The sequence below is a fragment of the Stenella coeruleoalba genome (assembly GCF_951394435.1).
Source record: "Stenella coeruleoalba genome assembly, chromosome: 10".
NCBI lineage: Eukaryota > Metazoa > Chordata > Mammalia > Artiodactyla > Delphinidae > Stenella > Stenella coeruleoalba.
The window spans coordinates 97,228,219-97,245,275 of record NC_137156.1 but is presented as its reverse complement, the minus strand read 5'-3'; the positions used below and the strand labels follow the sequence as shown (position 1 = coordinate 97,245,275).

General features: G+C 47.0%; 1 protein-coding gene across 4 annotated transcripts in view; it reads left to right on the top strand.

Annotated features, from left to right (window-relative positions):
* Positions 1-17,057, top strand: part of SRGAP3 (SLIT-ROBO Rho GTPase activating protein 3) — a 255,082-nt gene that overhangs the window by 187,565 nt on the left and 50,460 nt on the right. For 3 of the 4 annotated variants that reach the window (XR_013830247.1, XM_079934821.1, XM_079934822.1), the window contains exons 10-12: positions 62-146; positions 9,614-9,641; positions 14,591-14,693. Coding sequence is in view for 3 of the 4 variants with exons in the window: in XM_079934821.1 (XP_079790947.1) it covers positions 62-146; positions 9,614-9,641; positions 14,591-14,693 (216 nt within the window). In the remaining variant the exon portion in view is untranslated. Of the gene's footprint in view, positions 1-61; positions 147-9,613; positions 9,642-12,167; positions 12,255-14,590; positions 14,694-17,057 lie in introns of all 4 variants that reach the window. The other variant, XM_079934823.1, reaches the window with a different exon arrangement.

Sequence of the window (17,057 nt, the reverse complement as noted above, 5' to 3'; positions counted from 1 at the left end):
AGCAGAAATGGCAGGACTTGGCCCTGCGATCTGTAATGTCCTTGTGCCTTGTGTCTTACAGAAATTTAAAGAATATGTGAACGGCAGTAACCTCATCACTAAGCTACAGGCCAAGCATGACTTACTCAAGCAGACTCTGGGCGAAGGTGAGTCAGGTGGCAGAGGCTGGCAAGGGGGGCTGTCTTCCCGCTGGGTTGTGTTGTGGCCCCTTGAGCTGTTTCACATGGAGATCCCGGGCACTTGGTGGAATGAGGCCTGGTCCTGGAGCCACCTACCGGGATGAGCAATCTGGGAAAATAGCTCTGGTACAGATGCTGAGGGGGTCCAGTCTGGCTGCAGAAACTATGGGGCAAGCACAAGTCTTAGTTTGGGTTGTGGAGGAGGGTCCCAGATAAAGTGATGAGGGTCCCCAATAGGTAGGGGGTGGGATTCAGGGAACAGGCATCTGCACTGTTGCTTTTTAGCAGATTCTGTTTGCCAGGAATACTACTGGAGTGCCTGGCCAGGATTCTAGGTTCAAGAAGGAAAATGCATACGTGTAAAGCAGAGTTTGGTCCTTGGGAGACCTGGGGACTAGACTTAAAGCTCCCCAAAGTCCTCCAACGATGGGTGGGATAAAATCCCAACTGCTCCCATGGCACACGAGGCCCAAGGTCACTTGACCTCCGCCTGCCTCCCTGACCTCATCTACCCATCCTCCACTTCCCTACTGTTCTCCAGTGGCACTGAGCTCCTTTCTGCACATCAAAGCTCATCTAAGAAACGAAATTGAGTTGTTTGTAGTGAGGTGGATGGACCTAGAGTCTGTCATACAGAGTGAAGTAAGTCAGAAAGAGAAAAACAAATACCGTATGCTAACACATATATATGGAATCTAAAAAAAAAAAAAAAAATGGTCATGAAGAACCTAGGGACAAGACGGGAATAAAGACGCAGACCTACTAGAGAATGGACTTGAGAACACGGGGAGGGGGAAGGGTAAGCTGGGACAAAGTGAGAGAGTGGCATGAACATATATACACTACCAAATGTAAAATAGCTAGCTAGTGGGAAGCAGCGGCATAGCACAGGGAGATCAGCTCGGTGCTTTGTGATCACCTGGAGGGGTGAGATAGGGAGGGTGGGAGGGAGGGAGACGCAAGAGGGAGGAGATATGGGGATATTTGTATATGTATAGCTGATTCACTTTGTTATAAAGCAGAAACTAACACTCCATTGTAAAGCAATTATACTCCAATAAAGATGTTAAAAAAAAAAAAAAGCTCATCCAACTTATTCCTGCCTCAGGGCCTTTGCATCTGCTGTTCCTACTGCCTGGAATGCCCTTACCCCATGTCTCTGTGTGGATGGCTCCCTATCCTTCAGCTGTCAGCACAGATGTCACTTCCTCCTGAGACCCTTCTGACACCCAACCTCAAGGAATCACCACCTCTGTCCCAACACTCTTTCTGTTTGATTTTCCTCATCTCACTCATCACCATGTGAAATCCTCCTATATACTATTTGTTCACCTGCTTATTGTCGTTGGTCACACCCCCACCCCCAAGAGCATCATATCTTCAACCAGAGTAGGGACTTCCTTGCTTATTTTGTCCACCACTTTATCTAGTGTCTCGAACAGTGCCTGGCTCATATCAGGCACTCAGTAGCCACTGAATGAATGTTGAATGGAAAGGTCACCAGAACATGAACTAGAAACCATCCAAGGTCAAGGGTGTGTCAACTGAAAACAAAAATGCACACCCTAAGAGCTGAGAGTTATATTTTATTCAGTGGACAAAATTGAGGACTTAAGCCCAGGACACAGCATCTCAGATAACTCTGAGATACTGTTCCAAAGAGGCAAGGTGGGGAGCCAGGATATATAGGAGTTTTTGCAACAAAGACCAGGTAGTCAGAACATCTAAAATTGCTGTTAATAAAAGAAAACCAGACATCTCACGTTAAGGAATTTGGCACTTTTCTATATATGGGAAGATGCAAGAGTCTGGGCTCAGTGCAATCATTCCTTTGATATGCACCTCAGCTCTCCGGAGCCAGTATCCTGTCTTTTCTCATACTGAGTTTCCTCAGGTGCACCGTTTGTTGAGGTGGGTAGGCAGGTGGCGGGTGGCTGCAGTATCTGGTGATTCACTGGTAGGCATTATGTTTTATTTATTTATTTAGGCTACTTCGGGTCTTAGTTGCGGCACGCAGGATCTTTGTTGCAGCACGCGGGATCTTTGTTGCGGCATGTGAGATCTTTCATTGCAGCACGTGGGCTCTTTGTTGCGGCACGCGGGCTTCTCTCTAGTTGTGGCACGTGGGCTCTAGAGCGCGCACAGGCTCAGTAGTTGCGGCACTCTGGCTTAGTTGCCCTGTGGCATGTGGGATCTTATTTCCCCAACCGGGGGCTGAATCTGTCCCCTGCATTGGAAAATAGATTCTCAACCACTGGCCCACCAGGGAAGTCCCTGGGCATTATGTTTCCATCCCAAGTTCCCTCAGGGCTCTCTGTTGGGAGTGGCTGTAGTGGCTGATGCCTGCAACATCCCTTGTTTACTGATATGGCAGGCGGCATTTTTAGTTCACAGATGGTTTACAGCAAGTCCTGGCGGCCCTGGAGCCGGGTATGAGGCTCAGCTTTGAGGGGAGGAGCTGACCTGGGGCTTCTGAAGCTACTGGGCAACCTCAGAGATAGTCTTGTGTTCTGTTTAGAGAGGGCTGTTGGCTGAAGAATGTGCTCCACTGAAAGGAAAGAAAACATGGGGTCTGGGAAACAGGGAGCAGTACAAGAGAGATGCAGGGAATTTCTAAGATGATGATGCCAGTAGATCCCGAGATGACAGTTTGAAGCAGCCTAGAGAGCTCCCAGGAGTGTTCTGGGGAAGGAGTGTGACAGGACGAGAGTTGTGCTGGGCTGTGGGGCTGGTGGTCACTGCCGGTGGGAGTTCGCTGTCCGCAACACGTCCTTGCCTTCCCTGGCTCGCTCTCTTCTCCCGGTGGGTGCACATTCTAGTGGCTGTGTCCCAGCCACACAAGTCCCTAATTCCTGTCCACTCAGCAGCTATCAAGGGGGCTGCCAGGCTCTGCAGGTGCTTGGCATTTGTGAGCCCCATGCTTTAGAAGAGCTGGTGAAAAATGAAACCATTTCCCAACCCCAAGGCACTTAACATTCTCGCTGGGAGACAACACATGAGTTCATAAAAAATTAAATAACGATAACACTATCACACAGAAATACTGACTGAATTGCCAGGCGAACAGTACAGACTCTGAGGGTTGTGAGTCCAGAGAGGGAGGTTTCGCTGTGGGCCCAGGAGAGCTGGAAAGGCTTCAAGGAAGATGAATAACTAGGGCTTGAAGGAATAGCCAGGACTTTAAAACTAATACCAATGGAATTTTTTCAATCAACTTTGTTGACATATAATGGATATACCATAAAATGCACCCATTTTATGTGTAGAAATCAGTTTTGACAAACACATACATCCACCTGTCACCACCACCCGGAAGTTTGCTTGTGCCTCTTTGCATTCAGCTGCCCCCATCCTCCACCTCAAGGCACCACTGATCTGATTTCTATTGCCATAGACTAGTTTTGTGTGTTCTAGCTGGTGAGAGCTTGGGAGCTCTTGGAGGTGATGGGAATGTTCTATATCCTGCTTTGGGTGGTTGTTAGACATGGGTGTTTACATTTGTCAAAACTCATTGATGGAGAGGAAGAGTGGGGGAGAAGGAGTTGCAGTGAGCGTTTTCTTCATTTCCCCTGTCCCACCCCTCTACATTCTGCCCATCCTGACATTTCAGTATTGGACCAGGCGAGTGGGGCCATGGAGGAGTGTGGGTAACACGGAGGAACAAGAACAGCAAGAATAGAGGGAAAGGGGAGAGACAGAAAGTCCTCGAGAGGAGCTTGGGTGTGTGTGTGATGGGGGCAGCTTCCACAGCTCACAGAATCAGTTTTTATGGTCATGGGACTGGGGGCTGCTGCTCATGAGTTGTAGCAAAAGGTGGGTCCATGTGAGTTGCTGGCTACTTGTACTTTCGAAATCAGATACCCTGGATTTAGAAAACAAGATGTTCTTTTATAAAATAAGATCCCAGATGAGGAAGTGCTTCTCTCCAGCTCCTCCGTGAGTGCTCTCACATGCAACCTTTTATTCCTGCCCTTGCCTGAATGGCCTTAATGAAATAATAATAATAATTAGTTTTGGTTGGCGTAACTCGTGATCCATTTGGTCTTCCAAGTTTATTTAGCCTTCAGCTGCGCCTTGCTTTGAGATGTGATTTATGAGTCCTTCTTCTGACTTTTGAGCTGAAGAGCAGCAAAAAACTGAAAATGCAACTTCAGAAGTATAATGGAGGCTAAGAAAGGGCCATCTAGAAGAATTTCCACAGGCCTGTTTTCTCATAAGCCAGCAGTGAGGAAAGCCCACTGTGCTTCTTTTGATAAATGGGATGGGTCTTGTTAGACTGGTCAATTCTGGAGAAGTTTTTTTCCCTCTTTTTTACATCTTTATTGGAGTATAATTGGTTGTGTTAGTTTCTACTGTATAACAAAGTGAATCAGCTATATGCATACGTATATCCCCATATCCCCTCCCTCTTGTGTCTCCTTCCCACCCTCCTTATCTCACCCCTCTAGGTGGTCACAGAGCGCCGAGCTGATCTCCCTGTGCCAGGCGGCTGCTTCCCACTAGCTATCTGTTTTACATTTGGTAGTGTATATATGTCCATGCCACCCTCTCACTTCATCCCAGCTCACCCTTCCCCCTCCCCGTGTCCTTAAGTCCATTCTCGACGTCTTTGTCTTTATTGCTGTTCTGCCCCTAGGTTCATCAGAACCATCTTTTTTTTAGATTCCATATATGTGTGTCAGCATACGGTATTTGTTTCTCTCCTTCTGACTTACTTCACTCTGTGTGACAGACTCTAGGTCCATCCACCTCACTACAAATAACTCAATTTCGTTTCTTTTTATGGCTGACTAATATTCCATTGTATATATGTGCCACATCTTCTTTATCCATTCATCTCTCGATGGACACGTAGGTTGCTTCCATGTCTTGGCTACTGTAAATAGAGCTGCAATGAACATTGTGGTACATGACTCTTTTTGAATTATGGTTTTCTCAGGGTATATGCCCAGTAGTGGGATTGCTGGGTCATATGGTAGTTCTATTTGTAGTTTTTTAAGGAACCTCCGTAGTGTTCTCCATAGTTATTTAAATTTTAATAAACTTTTTGTTTTAGAATAGTTTTATATTTATAGAAAAGTTGCAAAGATAAGGTAGTACAGTTCCCATATACTCCACATCCAATTTCCCCTATTATTAACATCTTCATTTTACACGAATATGGTATATTTGTCACAATTAATGAATATTGATACATTATTATTAACTGAAGTTAGTAAATTACTGAATTACTGAAGCTGAAACCAAATCTTCAGTCATTTTTGTGTCTCCCCTGCACAATAAAGGTATATGTGGATTCTAAGGGCATTAGGGGAAAGGGGAGAATTTGCGCTGACTTAGTTTGATAAAGAACTTGCCCGTTGGGCAAAGTTGGGGCATGAAAAAATTGAGCGGGCCAAAGAATGCTCAGAATCTTCTAATTCACTCTTCTGAGCATCTTCAGATGATTCCCCTCCACCTGGACATGTTAACTCTTCCATTCAGTAGAAAGCTCTTCTAAGAGTGGGGCTAGGGTAGGGTGACACCTGCCTCAATGGCCTTTTTAGGTCATCTGAGAGCTATTATATATTGGGGGGATAAGCTGGTTATTTTGAAAACAGGTGAGAAATATGGGGCCAAGTGGAATATTTTTACTAAAAAGATACAAAGCTTTTTTTTTTAATGAAATGAAATATCATGTCTAGTGCCTCAGTTTCTCTCCAGTACTCTTTTGACAGCACGCCTCAAAGAAACCACAAGTTGGAGGAAACTAGGTCTTTGGGGTCACCCTCACTTAGAAGCGAATTTTTGAACATGGCACACAAGTCAAAATGCTTCTAGGTGCCCTGCAAATTGTCATTCCTTGTTACAAATGTCGCTGCCACATCTTGGGAACAAGAGCACACACCCTTATGTGCCCTTGGCTGTTGCTATGTCATTTTATTGGCCAGAGGATTCTTAGTTTATCATCTCTGAGTCTTAGATTTCTGAGCTCTTTATTGCCCTGGTTAGTCAGTAAGCTCCAGGCTTTACACTTAAGATATGGGTGGGTTTTCAATTTACTCTATAGCCCCTCTGGGGTGAATGGTGCATTGTCTATAAAAGGGATGAGATATAACCTTTTCAGGCCAAGGTTTAATAGCCCATTACAGAGCAAAGTGTCCACCGGGACCAGACAGTCTGACCTTCTAGAAAATGACTGAGCCACCAAGTATAAAATATATTTTTAAAACCTGAAGAGATCTCAGGTGGTAAAGGGCAGAACATTTTTAATTTCTGTTATTTGTTAGAAGTTGAAACACCATATTCCAAAAGATGTTTCTGGTAAAGAGGTTCTTGAGGTCTGGAATGTGAGTCAAAGCTGAAGGAGAATAAATTCGATTCGTTGCCAGAGGAAGGTCTGTCTTGAGTGTGTTCTGACACATTCTACTCCAGGACTCAGATCCTTTGATTCCTACCTACCCCTTTCTTCCCCCCCGGCCATCCATTCATCTGTCCATCCATCCATGGGGACACAGTATATACAAGACGAACAAGGTTCCTGCCCTCGTGGGGAAGAGAGACCTCAAACAGGAAACAAACCATTAAGTAAAGAATTATAACTGTGAGTGTCCTCGAATAGAAAATTGGGGCTGAGATAGAGAATAGTTGTGTACGGGGTTGGGGAGCATTGGGGCACCTGCTTTAGGTTGGGTGATCAGAGAGGACTCCGAGGGGAGGTGATGTTTAAGCTGAGACTGAAGGATGGGAAGGCGTCAGCCGTGTGAAAAACTGAGGAGAGAGTGTTGGGGCAGAGGGAACAGCCTGTGTGAAGGCAGGAAGGGATGTGGTGAGGTAGGAATAAAAGAAGGGCACTGTGCCTGGACCACAGTGAGTATGTAGGGGAGTGGGCAATTCTGGAACTAAGAGGAGGTAGAGCTGGAACCTCTTCCTAGGTCCCCTTTGTCAGTCAGAGTTGCACAGCTGACTACAGCTCTAAGGGAAATGATGTGCTTTATAGTCAACCCAGGCCACTGGCTGACGCTTTCATGAGTGGGCTGCCGTCAGCTTCAACTCAGGGTCTTAGATCTACGTGAAAATTTAACTCCAGTTGATGTCTGGTAGGAATTTGCCCCAGACCCCAGGCACATAATCAAATTAAGCAGAGCAAATTTTCCTGTTTTACCCAACTTTTCTCCTTTCCTCCTTTGGCTTCTGTTCAGCCGGTTGCAGTCACTCTTGTAACTGCTTGTGGCTTTGGTCAGGAATTAAGGAATTGTGTGCTGATTCGCTCCAAGTTTTATTCTCAGACTTCTCTAACTCTCTTCCTCCCCTCATTTTTCTCCCCATTCAGCATTGCTTTCTGAAACAATAGAGAAATATAAATGCTCAGTTCTTTTTTTTTGAATAAAGTCCCTTCATGTGAATGCTAGATGGGATTCTAGGGTCTGGAGCTGTTCTGTCCAATATGGTGGCCACAAGCCACATGAGGCTATCGAACACTTGAATCGTGGCTAGTCTGAATTGAGATGTGTAAAACGAGCACCAGATTTCAAAGAGTTAGTAATATATATATCTTATTAATTTTTATATTGATACATATTGAAATAGTATTTTTGATATATTAGATTAAATACAATGTATCATTAAAATTAATCTTTCATGTTTCTCTTTACTTTTTATATGTGGCTACTAGAAATTGTGGCTTGCATTATATTTCCATGGGACAGCACCGGCTTAGAGGTTCTCTACTGCACCATAAAAATAATGAAGTACTGAATCATGCTGTGGATGAACCTCAAAAGCATTATGCTCAGTGAAAGAAGCCAAATGCAAAAGACCACATATCGTATGATTCTATTTTTATGAAATATCCAGAATAAGCGAATCTGCAGAGACAGAGAGTGGATGAGTGGTTGCCATAGGCTGGAGATGGGAAGAGGGAGTGACTATAAATCGGCACAAGGGATCTCAGTGTGATGGAAATGTTCTAAAATTGAGTTGTGATGGTTGCACAGCTTTGAATATTTACTAAAAATCACTGAATTATACATTTTAAATGTGTGAATTTTATGATATGTAAATTATACCTCAATAATTAAAAAAGAGGGCAGTGGATATGAGACTGGAATTCCAGGGAAATGTAAGATCTGGAGATAAAGTTAGGAAGTCTCAGCAAGCATTTGAGATCACCTAGAGAGGGTGGAGGAGACCCAGTTTGCATCCTGGGGGCATTCCAATATTTAGAGGTTAGAGTTTGGACAGATGAGGAGACAACAAGAGAAACTGAGGAACAGCCTGTAGGGCAGGAAGGACACCTGGAAAGTGTACAGAGTCATGAAAATCAAGAGGAAAAAGCTTTATAAGAAGAAGGGAGTGATTAACTGAGGTAGGCAGTGCTGAGCAGTCAGGTAAGAGCAGAGGAGACATTAGGTTCAGCCGCACAGAGCAGTCTCCGTGGAGTGGTGAGGACAAAAGCCAGCTGCGGTAAGGCAAGAGGAGGAAGCGACAGGGACCCCAAACAGAGCTCCTTCAGGAAGTTTTGCTGGAAAGGAGAGCTGAGAAATGGAGATTGAGTTAGAGGAGAAATGGGATCAAGGGGAGGCTTAAAAGGCAGGTTGGATGTATCCAGTGTACGTGTTGATATGCTGATGGAAATGATCCAGAAGAGAGGAGACTGGCGATGCTAGAGAGAGGGGAGACACTTGCAGAAGCAAAGCCCCTGAAAAGGGCCGAGGGCATGGGACCTGCGGCATGGGGTCTGGGTTTTAGCAGAAGCAGGATGCTTCCTCCAGAGCACCGGGAAAGGAGGTAGCGGGGGAGTGGGCAAGTGCAGGTAGGTGGGTAGGTCTCATGGTGGTACCCAGAGACCCTGTCTTATTGATTTTGTTTTCCAGTGAAGGAAGCGAGAAGGTCTTCAGCTGAGGATGAAGGCAGGAGGGCTGGGGGTGGGCACTTGGCGGGGTTGAGTGACAACAGAAGGTGTCTTATGGCTGATACCCTTCAGTGCCGGGCATGACAGGTGCTCAGTAAACCTTTGTGGACATAAAGCAGTGCGTGGGCTCTCCAGCTGGGGTATGCATAGAAGAGAGTACTGGGAGTGCTGTCAAAATGCAGATTCCTGGGTCCTTATCCAGGAAAGAGCCAAAAAAAATCTGCATTTTTGACAAGAGTTCCAGAAGATTCTGATGCCACTGGTCAGCAGGTTGTAGTTGAAAATCAAATGTGTAGGAACAATAACAAATGAAAAATATGTGAACATGGCCCTACAAATAGGAGGCACTGAGGATTTAATAAGACTCAGTTCTTCGCAACAGAACACACTTTAGGCATAATAAGATTTCCCATTTCACAAATAATTAAGGTGTTAGTTGTTTCTTGTTTTTAGAAAAAGATGAATGTTCTCCGCTCAAAAATAAACCAACAAAAACGAAAACAAAACCAACAATTAAATCAATGTACACTTTTCTTTCCAGGGGAGAGAGCAGAATGCGGTACAACCAGGTAAGAGCGGTGCATCTTGTTTCCTTCACCTGCTGCCTGAGTGGGCAGTGGGAGGAGGTGGGGGGAGCAGGACAGACGGGGAGGTGGGGAGACAGTGCTGGAGCTCAGGGCAGCGGAGGAGTCTTAGAGGGGACAGCTCCTCGCCAGTGTCCGCACGGGGGTGTGGTTGTGCTGAGAGGGAAGGCAAAGGTCTTTTGGCTGCTCTGCTGGTTCCAGCATTAGACTGGTGATGGGGAGGGAGCCTTTCAGAGCTGCTGTGGGAAGTGGGTGTCGTCCCTTGTTGCTATCCATCTGGTGGGAGGACGGGAAGGTAATATATATTGCAGAGTGGCTGAGGGCAACCAGGAGAAGCCAGAGGCTGTGGGGTAGCTGCCCACCTGTCTCCCCATCCGTTCTATGGCTGCTGAGCAAACCGCCGAGGCGTGGGGCCCAGCCCGGGGTCCCAGTTTGCCAAGGCTCCGGGTTTGGCTGGAAACGCACACCACCGGGCATACGCATGCGCATATCCACACGAGCGGGCGCAGACGCCCGCTGCTGCCTGCCCTGGCTTCGGACCTCGCAGCACTGGGATGGCCTGATGGCAGAGCCCCTGGTGGGGGAAGTAATAGTGGGCAGCTTCTGCTTTCTCTCCAGCTCGCTCAACATTATCCTCTGGGCTTTTCCCTGAGCAGACCAGAACCAGTGAACACTTTCACTCAGCAGCTGATAGCTGAGAGGCTGGCTTCAGGACTGGACCTTTCCTCTACCTGTGGAGAGTTTAGGTCCATAAGCAGCCCTATCGCTGCCCGGGTTCCTTAGAGCCCATCCATTTCCGTGTTCCCAGCAATGCCCGTCCCACTGCCCAAGTTGAATTGAGCTGGTGGCCCAGAGGCCTGCGCTTTTCCATCACGTGGCCGTTGAGAGCTACTTCTGCCTCATTCTGGGCCCAGTGACCCAAAGACATCCTTTTCCCACAAGTTCTTCCCAGTGGCCCAGAATCCTGGAAAGCTGTCCTACTTGGCAAGAGGGAGGATGAACCCTTAACTCCCGCCTCATCTGGAAGGGAGTTGGCTGGGAAAAGGCTTGGAAAGCTCTGAGGTTTTCAGTTTGCTGGCCCAGGGTGGGGGAAGACTGAGGGCTCTCCAGAAGCTTAGCCTGTGCAGCTGTTCCTCTAGGCCCCGGCAGTCCCCGGACATTGGGAAGATTCATGAGACCAGGCAAGGCCCTCCCAGCACATGGGTCAGCAGATGTGCAGGGTTACTTTCTAAGAACCTTTTAGAAACAAACTCCTATTTATTTATTTACTTACTTATTGCAAGAGTGTTGTCATAGTACCAAAACAACAGAAGCCACATTTTACACCAAAGTTTGCAAATAATTAAACAGATGGGGGAATGAATTGAGCCATCCCTCACTTCCTCCTAATTCCTAAAACTCATGTGGGAGAAGATGATTCCAGCAGATTGTAGGAGAGATCTGTAATCAAACCCTTAGCGAGGTCCCAGGGTCTTCCTTAGAGAAATGTTGAGAGGTTTTTTTGTTTTTTTGTTTTTTTTTTAAATAAAGCCCTCTGAGATGCTGTCTTCCACACCCTCTTTGACCTAGGGCCTGGGAAATCCAAGCTAGGATTACAGACCTCCCACTTAGATACACTGCACTAAGCTGCAAATCCAGCCATCTGCACTTTGGCCCTTGGCCAAGGTCAAAGGCAACTCTTAGTAAAGTAAAAGCTTCCTCTTACTTCCAAAAATCATTTTTAACTTATTGTGGAGTGCACTGCTAACTTGGAAGTGTATTTTAAATTTATCTTAAATGTCCTGGGTGAGCTATTTCTATACTGTGGCCCCCTTTATCTGCCATAGTTTCCTGTCCAAGGTCAGTGTTGTTTTGGGTGATTATTTGAGCAGGTCCCCTCAGCCAAGTTGTTGCTGGCCTTGTATAGACAGACCAAGTTTTGCACATGGGCTGCAACACATTGTATATTTTTTTCTCATACTTTAGAACGTTATCTTAGAATAGCCCCAATTCATAATAACCCTGTAATTAGGCTGACCAGATGCAATAATGCGCTTGAAAGACATATGGTAAATGGCAAAGCCAGATGCAAATGTAAGGTTTGATATGGTTTTTCAAACCATTGACTGGCTCCCCTAACCTAGGCTGACTCGCTCCAAGTCTGGATTAGCAGTGAAATCACTCGAGATTTCTTGTCCAAACAGATGCAACCCCATGCACACCCATGCACAGCTTCCAAGAGCCTGACCACCATTGAACTACAATATTGCTGCCATTTTGGATGTTGACACCCACATCTGTTGGGTTGTCTAGGGAAATAACCATCCTTCTGGTCACAGAATAATTTTGAGGCCAATTCCTATGTTACTAATGCGTGTTAATTTTTATCTTGGTTGAAAGGCAGAAAGGGGACATTGGTCTCTGGTTTCTCTTTCTTCCTCTCCGTGGCTTTCTCTGTTCCTGTTTTCCCTGCCTCCCTCCCTCTCTCTCTCTCTCTCTCTCTCTCTTTCCTTTTGCTCTGCAACTGAGCAGCAGAAGAGATGGAAGGCTTAGGCTGCCCCACTTTCCTTGGCTGAGCTGCCCCCCTGCTCCCCACTTTGTGCCCCACCCAGCACTTCAGTAAGTCGGTATCAATTTGGTGTCATGCAAAGTTGGGATAGCTACGTTTCCTTGTCAGAGATTCCGCTCACTGCACAGAGCACCACACAAAAGAAAGAAATCCTGATGCGGTTCTAACAGTCCTTTGCTTTCTGGATTGGGCAGAAATTATGTAACTTCAAGGAAAAAAGAATCCTTAGGACTTATTTTAGGAAATAAATTTTAAAGGCACCCTAGATATTTTTGGTATTGGGTGTCCAACACCTGCATTAAGAGTCTGTACTCTTGCTGACCATGAGAGTTTAATAGATGATTTAAAGCTATTGCTGAATGTTCTGTGATAAAATCAATTTCCCAATTTCCATAATCACACCGGAACCTGAAATAGGAAGAGCTGAATTCTATTCCTATGACCTTGGGCAAGTTTCTTAATCTCTCCTGGGCTCGTTTACCTTATGTTTAAAGTAGGTTTAATAGTTCTTGCCTATCTCACAGGGTTGTCGTGAGGGTATCATGCAGTGTGAGATAAGGAAATGATGTGAGAACGTCCAAAAACAGAAACCCAAATCACCATGGAAACAAGGTGGTGCAGCTGCTACCCTCCAGTTATGATACGTAAAACCTATGGCCCTGTCACATTTTTGGCACTCTCTTTTGGCATTTGGAAATTCAAAAGCAGATCTGTTGTAAGAAATATCACTCTCACATAACGCACATCCTCAACAAATAAGTAACTTATGAAAAAGAAATGACATGGACTTAGCTAACCAAATTGACGTAGATCGAGATGAGCTCAAAATACTCTTGCCTGTTGTTTCTTTGCAAAATTTTGGTCTGTGCTGTTATTTTAGTTCCAGTGTTTGGGTGGCATGAGATTTGGATTCCACTGTGTCTTTGCCCATGCATGTCCTGGAGCTAGCAGCATTTGCTCAGTATTCAGACACCTAGAAGTTGATCCGAGTTCCCTAGATGGCGGGCCTGCTGAGGGAGACAGGCACCACAAGGCCAGTGAGCAAGGCAGCATGAGTCTTATCTCCTTGACTGGCTCCGCGGCACATACGATTTCTTGCCCATTCACAGAAATCAGTCAAGGCTTGTGGGCCCAGGTCTGTGTTCATCACGCATGGACATTATCTGTGTCAGGCTTGGTCCCCACTTGGTACCTCTCAAATTATGAATGAAGCCAGTTGAAAATGAACTGTGTCTCTTGGTTAGGGACCCTCCTCCTAACCTCAGAAAGCCCTTTGCCCTAGAAGGCTGGCAGCATTGAGTCAGGCCAACTTGGGTGGTGAAAGATGAGCAAATAAGCCAACACAGGTATATGCATGTGAGCAACTCTGGAAACTGGTCCAGTGTTTGTGGCTGTTTCGCTGTCGCTGGTGAACTGTGGTATGATCACCCCTCCCTGTGGCCGAGATGGAGCGCAGGGAATGGAGATCCTAAAGTCAAGCAAGACACTTTCAACCTGACCCCACGGGTCCTCCGCTGGCAAGGGTTAATGGGATGGATGAGTCTTTGGCTGGAAATGAGAAAGTTCCCTAAGGCTCCATGACAGACCCTTTGGTAAAAATCTTGGGATTGGAGCCAAAGAGGCCTGGGTTTGCGGCCTAGCTCTGCCACCTCCCCCCTCTAGGCCTCAGTTTAGGCCTCTGTAAAATGGGACCATACGTGCAGGGTTGAGCTGACATTAAGTGTGATAATGGATTTGAAAACATTGTAACTGAAAGTGTACTTGACTAAAGGACAGGAGACAATCATCATCCTGGGTCCCCTGGGGACCCCAAAGAAGCTGCAGCCTCCCTCCTGGCATCAATTTCTTCATCTCTAAAATAAGAATAATAATTGCCTGGCTCTTAGATCAATGGATTAAAGATTAGTCAAGTGCATTTGAAATGCAAGGAGGCATTAGGAAGATCAGTGCCCTGGTATGGTGGGAGTTGAGACTTGGTGATGCATTTAAGCCAACATGATGAAAATTAACCCTTCCGATCATCTTTGAAAGTCTCTTGCTTTCTTGGGCTACAGATTACATCTCTCCCCTGATTCCCCCTCCATCTGGTCAGCTTTGCGGGATGACAGCCCTGATTGGAGTTTCAATGGTTTCCTGGACACGTGCTGTGCCCTCCTGTGATTTAGAGTACATTTGTGTTACTCCTGCCTGACACCGTGGGTAAATTAAGACCCGCTTAGACGTCCAGAGGCCTTCAGATGGAGCATTGGACACCAATGCGCTGGGGGTCCAGGCCTTCCATTTGCATTTCGTGTTCTCCTCCAGTCGTGGGTCGTAAGAGCGTCTTTCCCAGTTGTATGTTTACCTTGTTTGCTTTCTTGATTTCTTTTGTTCCGTTTTCCCCTAGGCCCCCCTGTCTTCCCCCTAAACCACAGAAAATGAGGAGACCTAGGCCTCTCTCAGTGTGTAGCCATAAACTATTTAACGGCTGTATGGAAGCGTTCATTAAGGTACTTGCTGGGGAGCCACGGAGTCCGCGAATGCACCCAATGTAATGGCAGCCTTTCTCCACCTCCTCCCCCGGCCAACAGCCCTGCCCCAACCTACCGACCTACCAACGACTGACGGACTGGAACTTTCAATCCGGGCCCTCGGCCAGGCCTGGTGGCAAGCTGGTCCTCCCGGCAGCCTGCTCTTAGCTTCAGTGAGGGCTTCTAATCAGAGCTGCTCTTGCCTCTGACCAGTCGCTCCTAAGTGCTTTCCCTTGATTCTCAACCCTGGGGGAGGGTTGCAATCACGCTGGGACCCAGTAAAATCCAGGTGGCACTGAATCCGTGCCAGACAGTGGTCCCTGTCAGCCCCACTTCACTGCTTCAGGAACTGCAGTCCTGACCAGCCTGAGGGACACTTAGAGAAACCCCCTCGCCTTGAGTCACACTCACATCTCCCAAGAGGGGACAGGTTGGAAACAATACAAAGAAAAGCCCTGTGAGTAACTGTGTTTTTATACAAGTGATTTTTTAAAGTTGAGAATATACCAGCAAAGGAACACAACACATACAATTTGTACGAGAGACAACCCTTCCACCTAATTTTGTTTCTTGTTAGGCAGTTTGGGAGAAGAGAAAAGAGCTGAGGTAGTCCCTTTAGAATTCCAGGTTAATCCTTTACACCTTAAACTAAAAAAAAAGCTTTTCACCTCAGTGAGTTTCTCTTCTTACTTCTTGGCTGCAAAGGGTGCAGGATCAAGCCATCCCAGATAGAACAGCTCAAGGCAAGTTAAGATGGTGGTGGAGTTGAAAAGGGCAGCACGTGGGGGACATACTTGAGGAAGGGGAGATGCATTCTGAACATTACTTAGGGGAACAGCAGAAGGTCCCTGACAGTTATTGGAAGCGTGCCCCATCTAACGAAGACCGTTTGCAGAAAATAAGAGTCAGGAGAAAAGTAAAGGTTCTCGGGCCCTGCCGACACTTTTGGAGTGCTGAGGCTGCCCCTGCTCTGGCTCTCTATCCTCTGTCCTCATACAGGGCATGCACAGGACTTGCTGGGCAGGGAGGGTTGGCCTCAGGCGTGGGAGGGGTTAGGCAGGACCAGCCTGGGTCCCTCTGTCTGTAAGCTGAGTTCTGGGGGACAGTGGGGGAAGGGAAAGGGGAAAAGGAGGGCACACGTTGGCACTGCCCGGGGGTGGGAAACAGCAGCAGCTGCTCTAGGATGCCTCAGAGGAGGGAGGTGTGGAGGACCCCAAAATGAGGGGTGCTACTGCGTGCATCAGGGAAGGGGTGCTGTTTGGAGGTGACTCCGAGTGAGCAGTTTGCCATCCAGAAGGTCATGGGAAGAGGGGCTGTCTCAAGAGCCCTTTCTTCATCCTCCCTCCTCGCTCCAACAAGACTTTCTTCTCGAAAAAGCCATACTCCAGAGCTGAGAGGGGACTGAGGCCCATTTGCTACTCTCTCTGCCCTCAAGGAGCTTATCATGTTGCTCAGGAGGTTTTTGACAGAAGGCTGAACGCGGAAGATGATTAAGGATGAGCACTTGGTGACTGATTCCCCATGGAAATAATTTCTGTGAGAGCTCAGAGCAGGAAGAACTGTGAGCAGTGGGGTCCGGGCGGCTTTGAAGGATGGGGCAGAACACAGCAGAGGGGAGGACGGAGGAGCCCCTGAGAGGAGGAACAGAATGAGCAAAGGCTCAGAGACACAGACACCTTTCAGAATATGCTCAGCTCTTTGGAAACAGGTGCTCTGTCAGGACGCTTGGAAGGAGCTCTTACCTAATGGCATTTGCAAGTTAGGTGTTCTGTTCAGTGAAACAGTCTCTGAATGGAGAGCTCCTACAAAAAATGCGTGACGATCGAGTGCCATGCACCAACCGCGGGATTGTCTGCCCCTTGGAGGTAGTCACCAGGAAGCCACATCCTTATTCTAAATATATAGCCATTGCTGCAGCTGGTCAGTCTTCCGAGAGCCTGCAGCAGGACCTTCGTCAGCGGTGCCAAAACTTTGTCTGAGAACGGACACCCCAGTCTTTGGAATGAAAAGCGCCAATCAGAGCCCGGCTTTGTAGCCCCTGGAGCCACAATATGGCAAGAGGCATAGGCCGTAGTGGGCGCTAGGGGACTGGCTCTGAAAAGAGCCCCCAGAGAGGGTCACCCCAGAGCACTAGGCAGCAGCATGTTGCTGAAATAAGAGCACAGCCTCCACAGGGGACCGTTTGACTGAAAAAAGTATGTTTGTTGAGCGAATGCATTTTTTTATAGTCACGTGTGCTTGTACCGCATATCATCTGTGCAATTCCGCCAGCTCTTCTGCGTGCCCACTCTAAGCTCCCTGTGGGGACAGACTGCAGCGGCGGGACCCCAACCTCAAGGATTG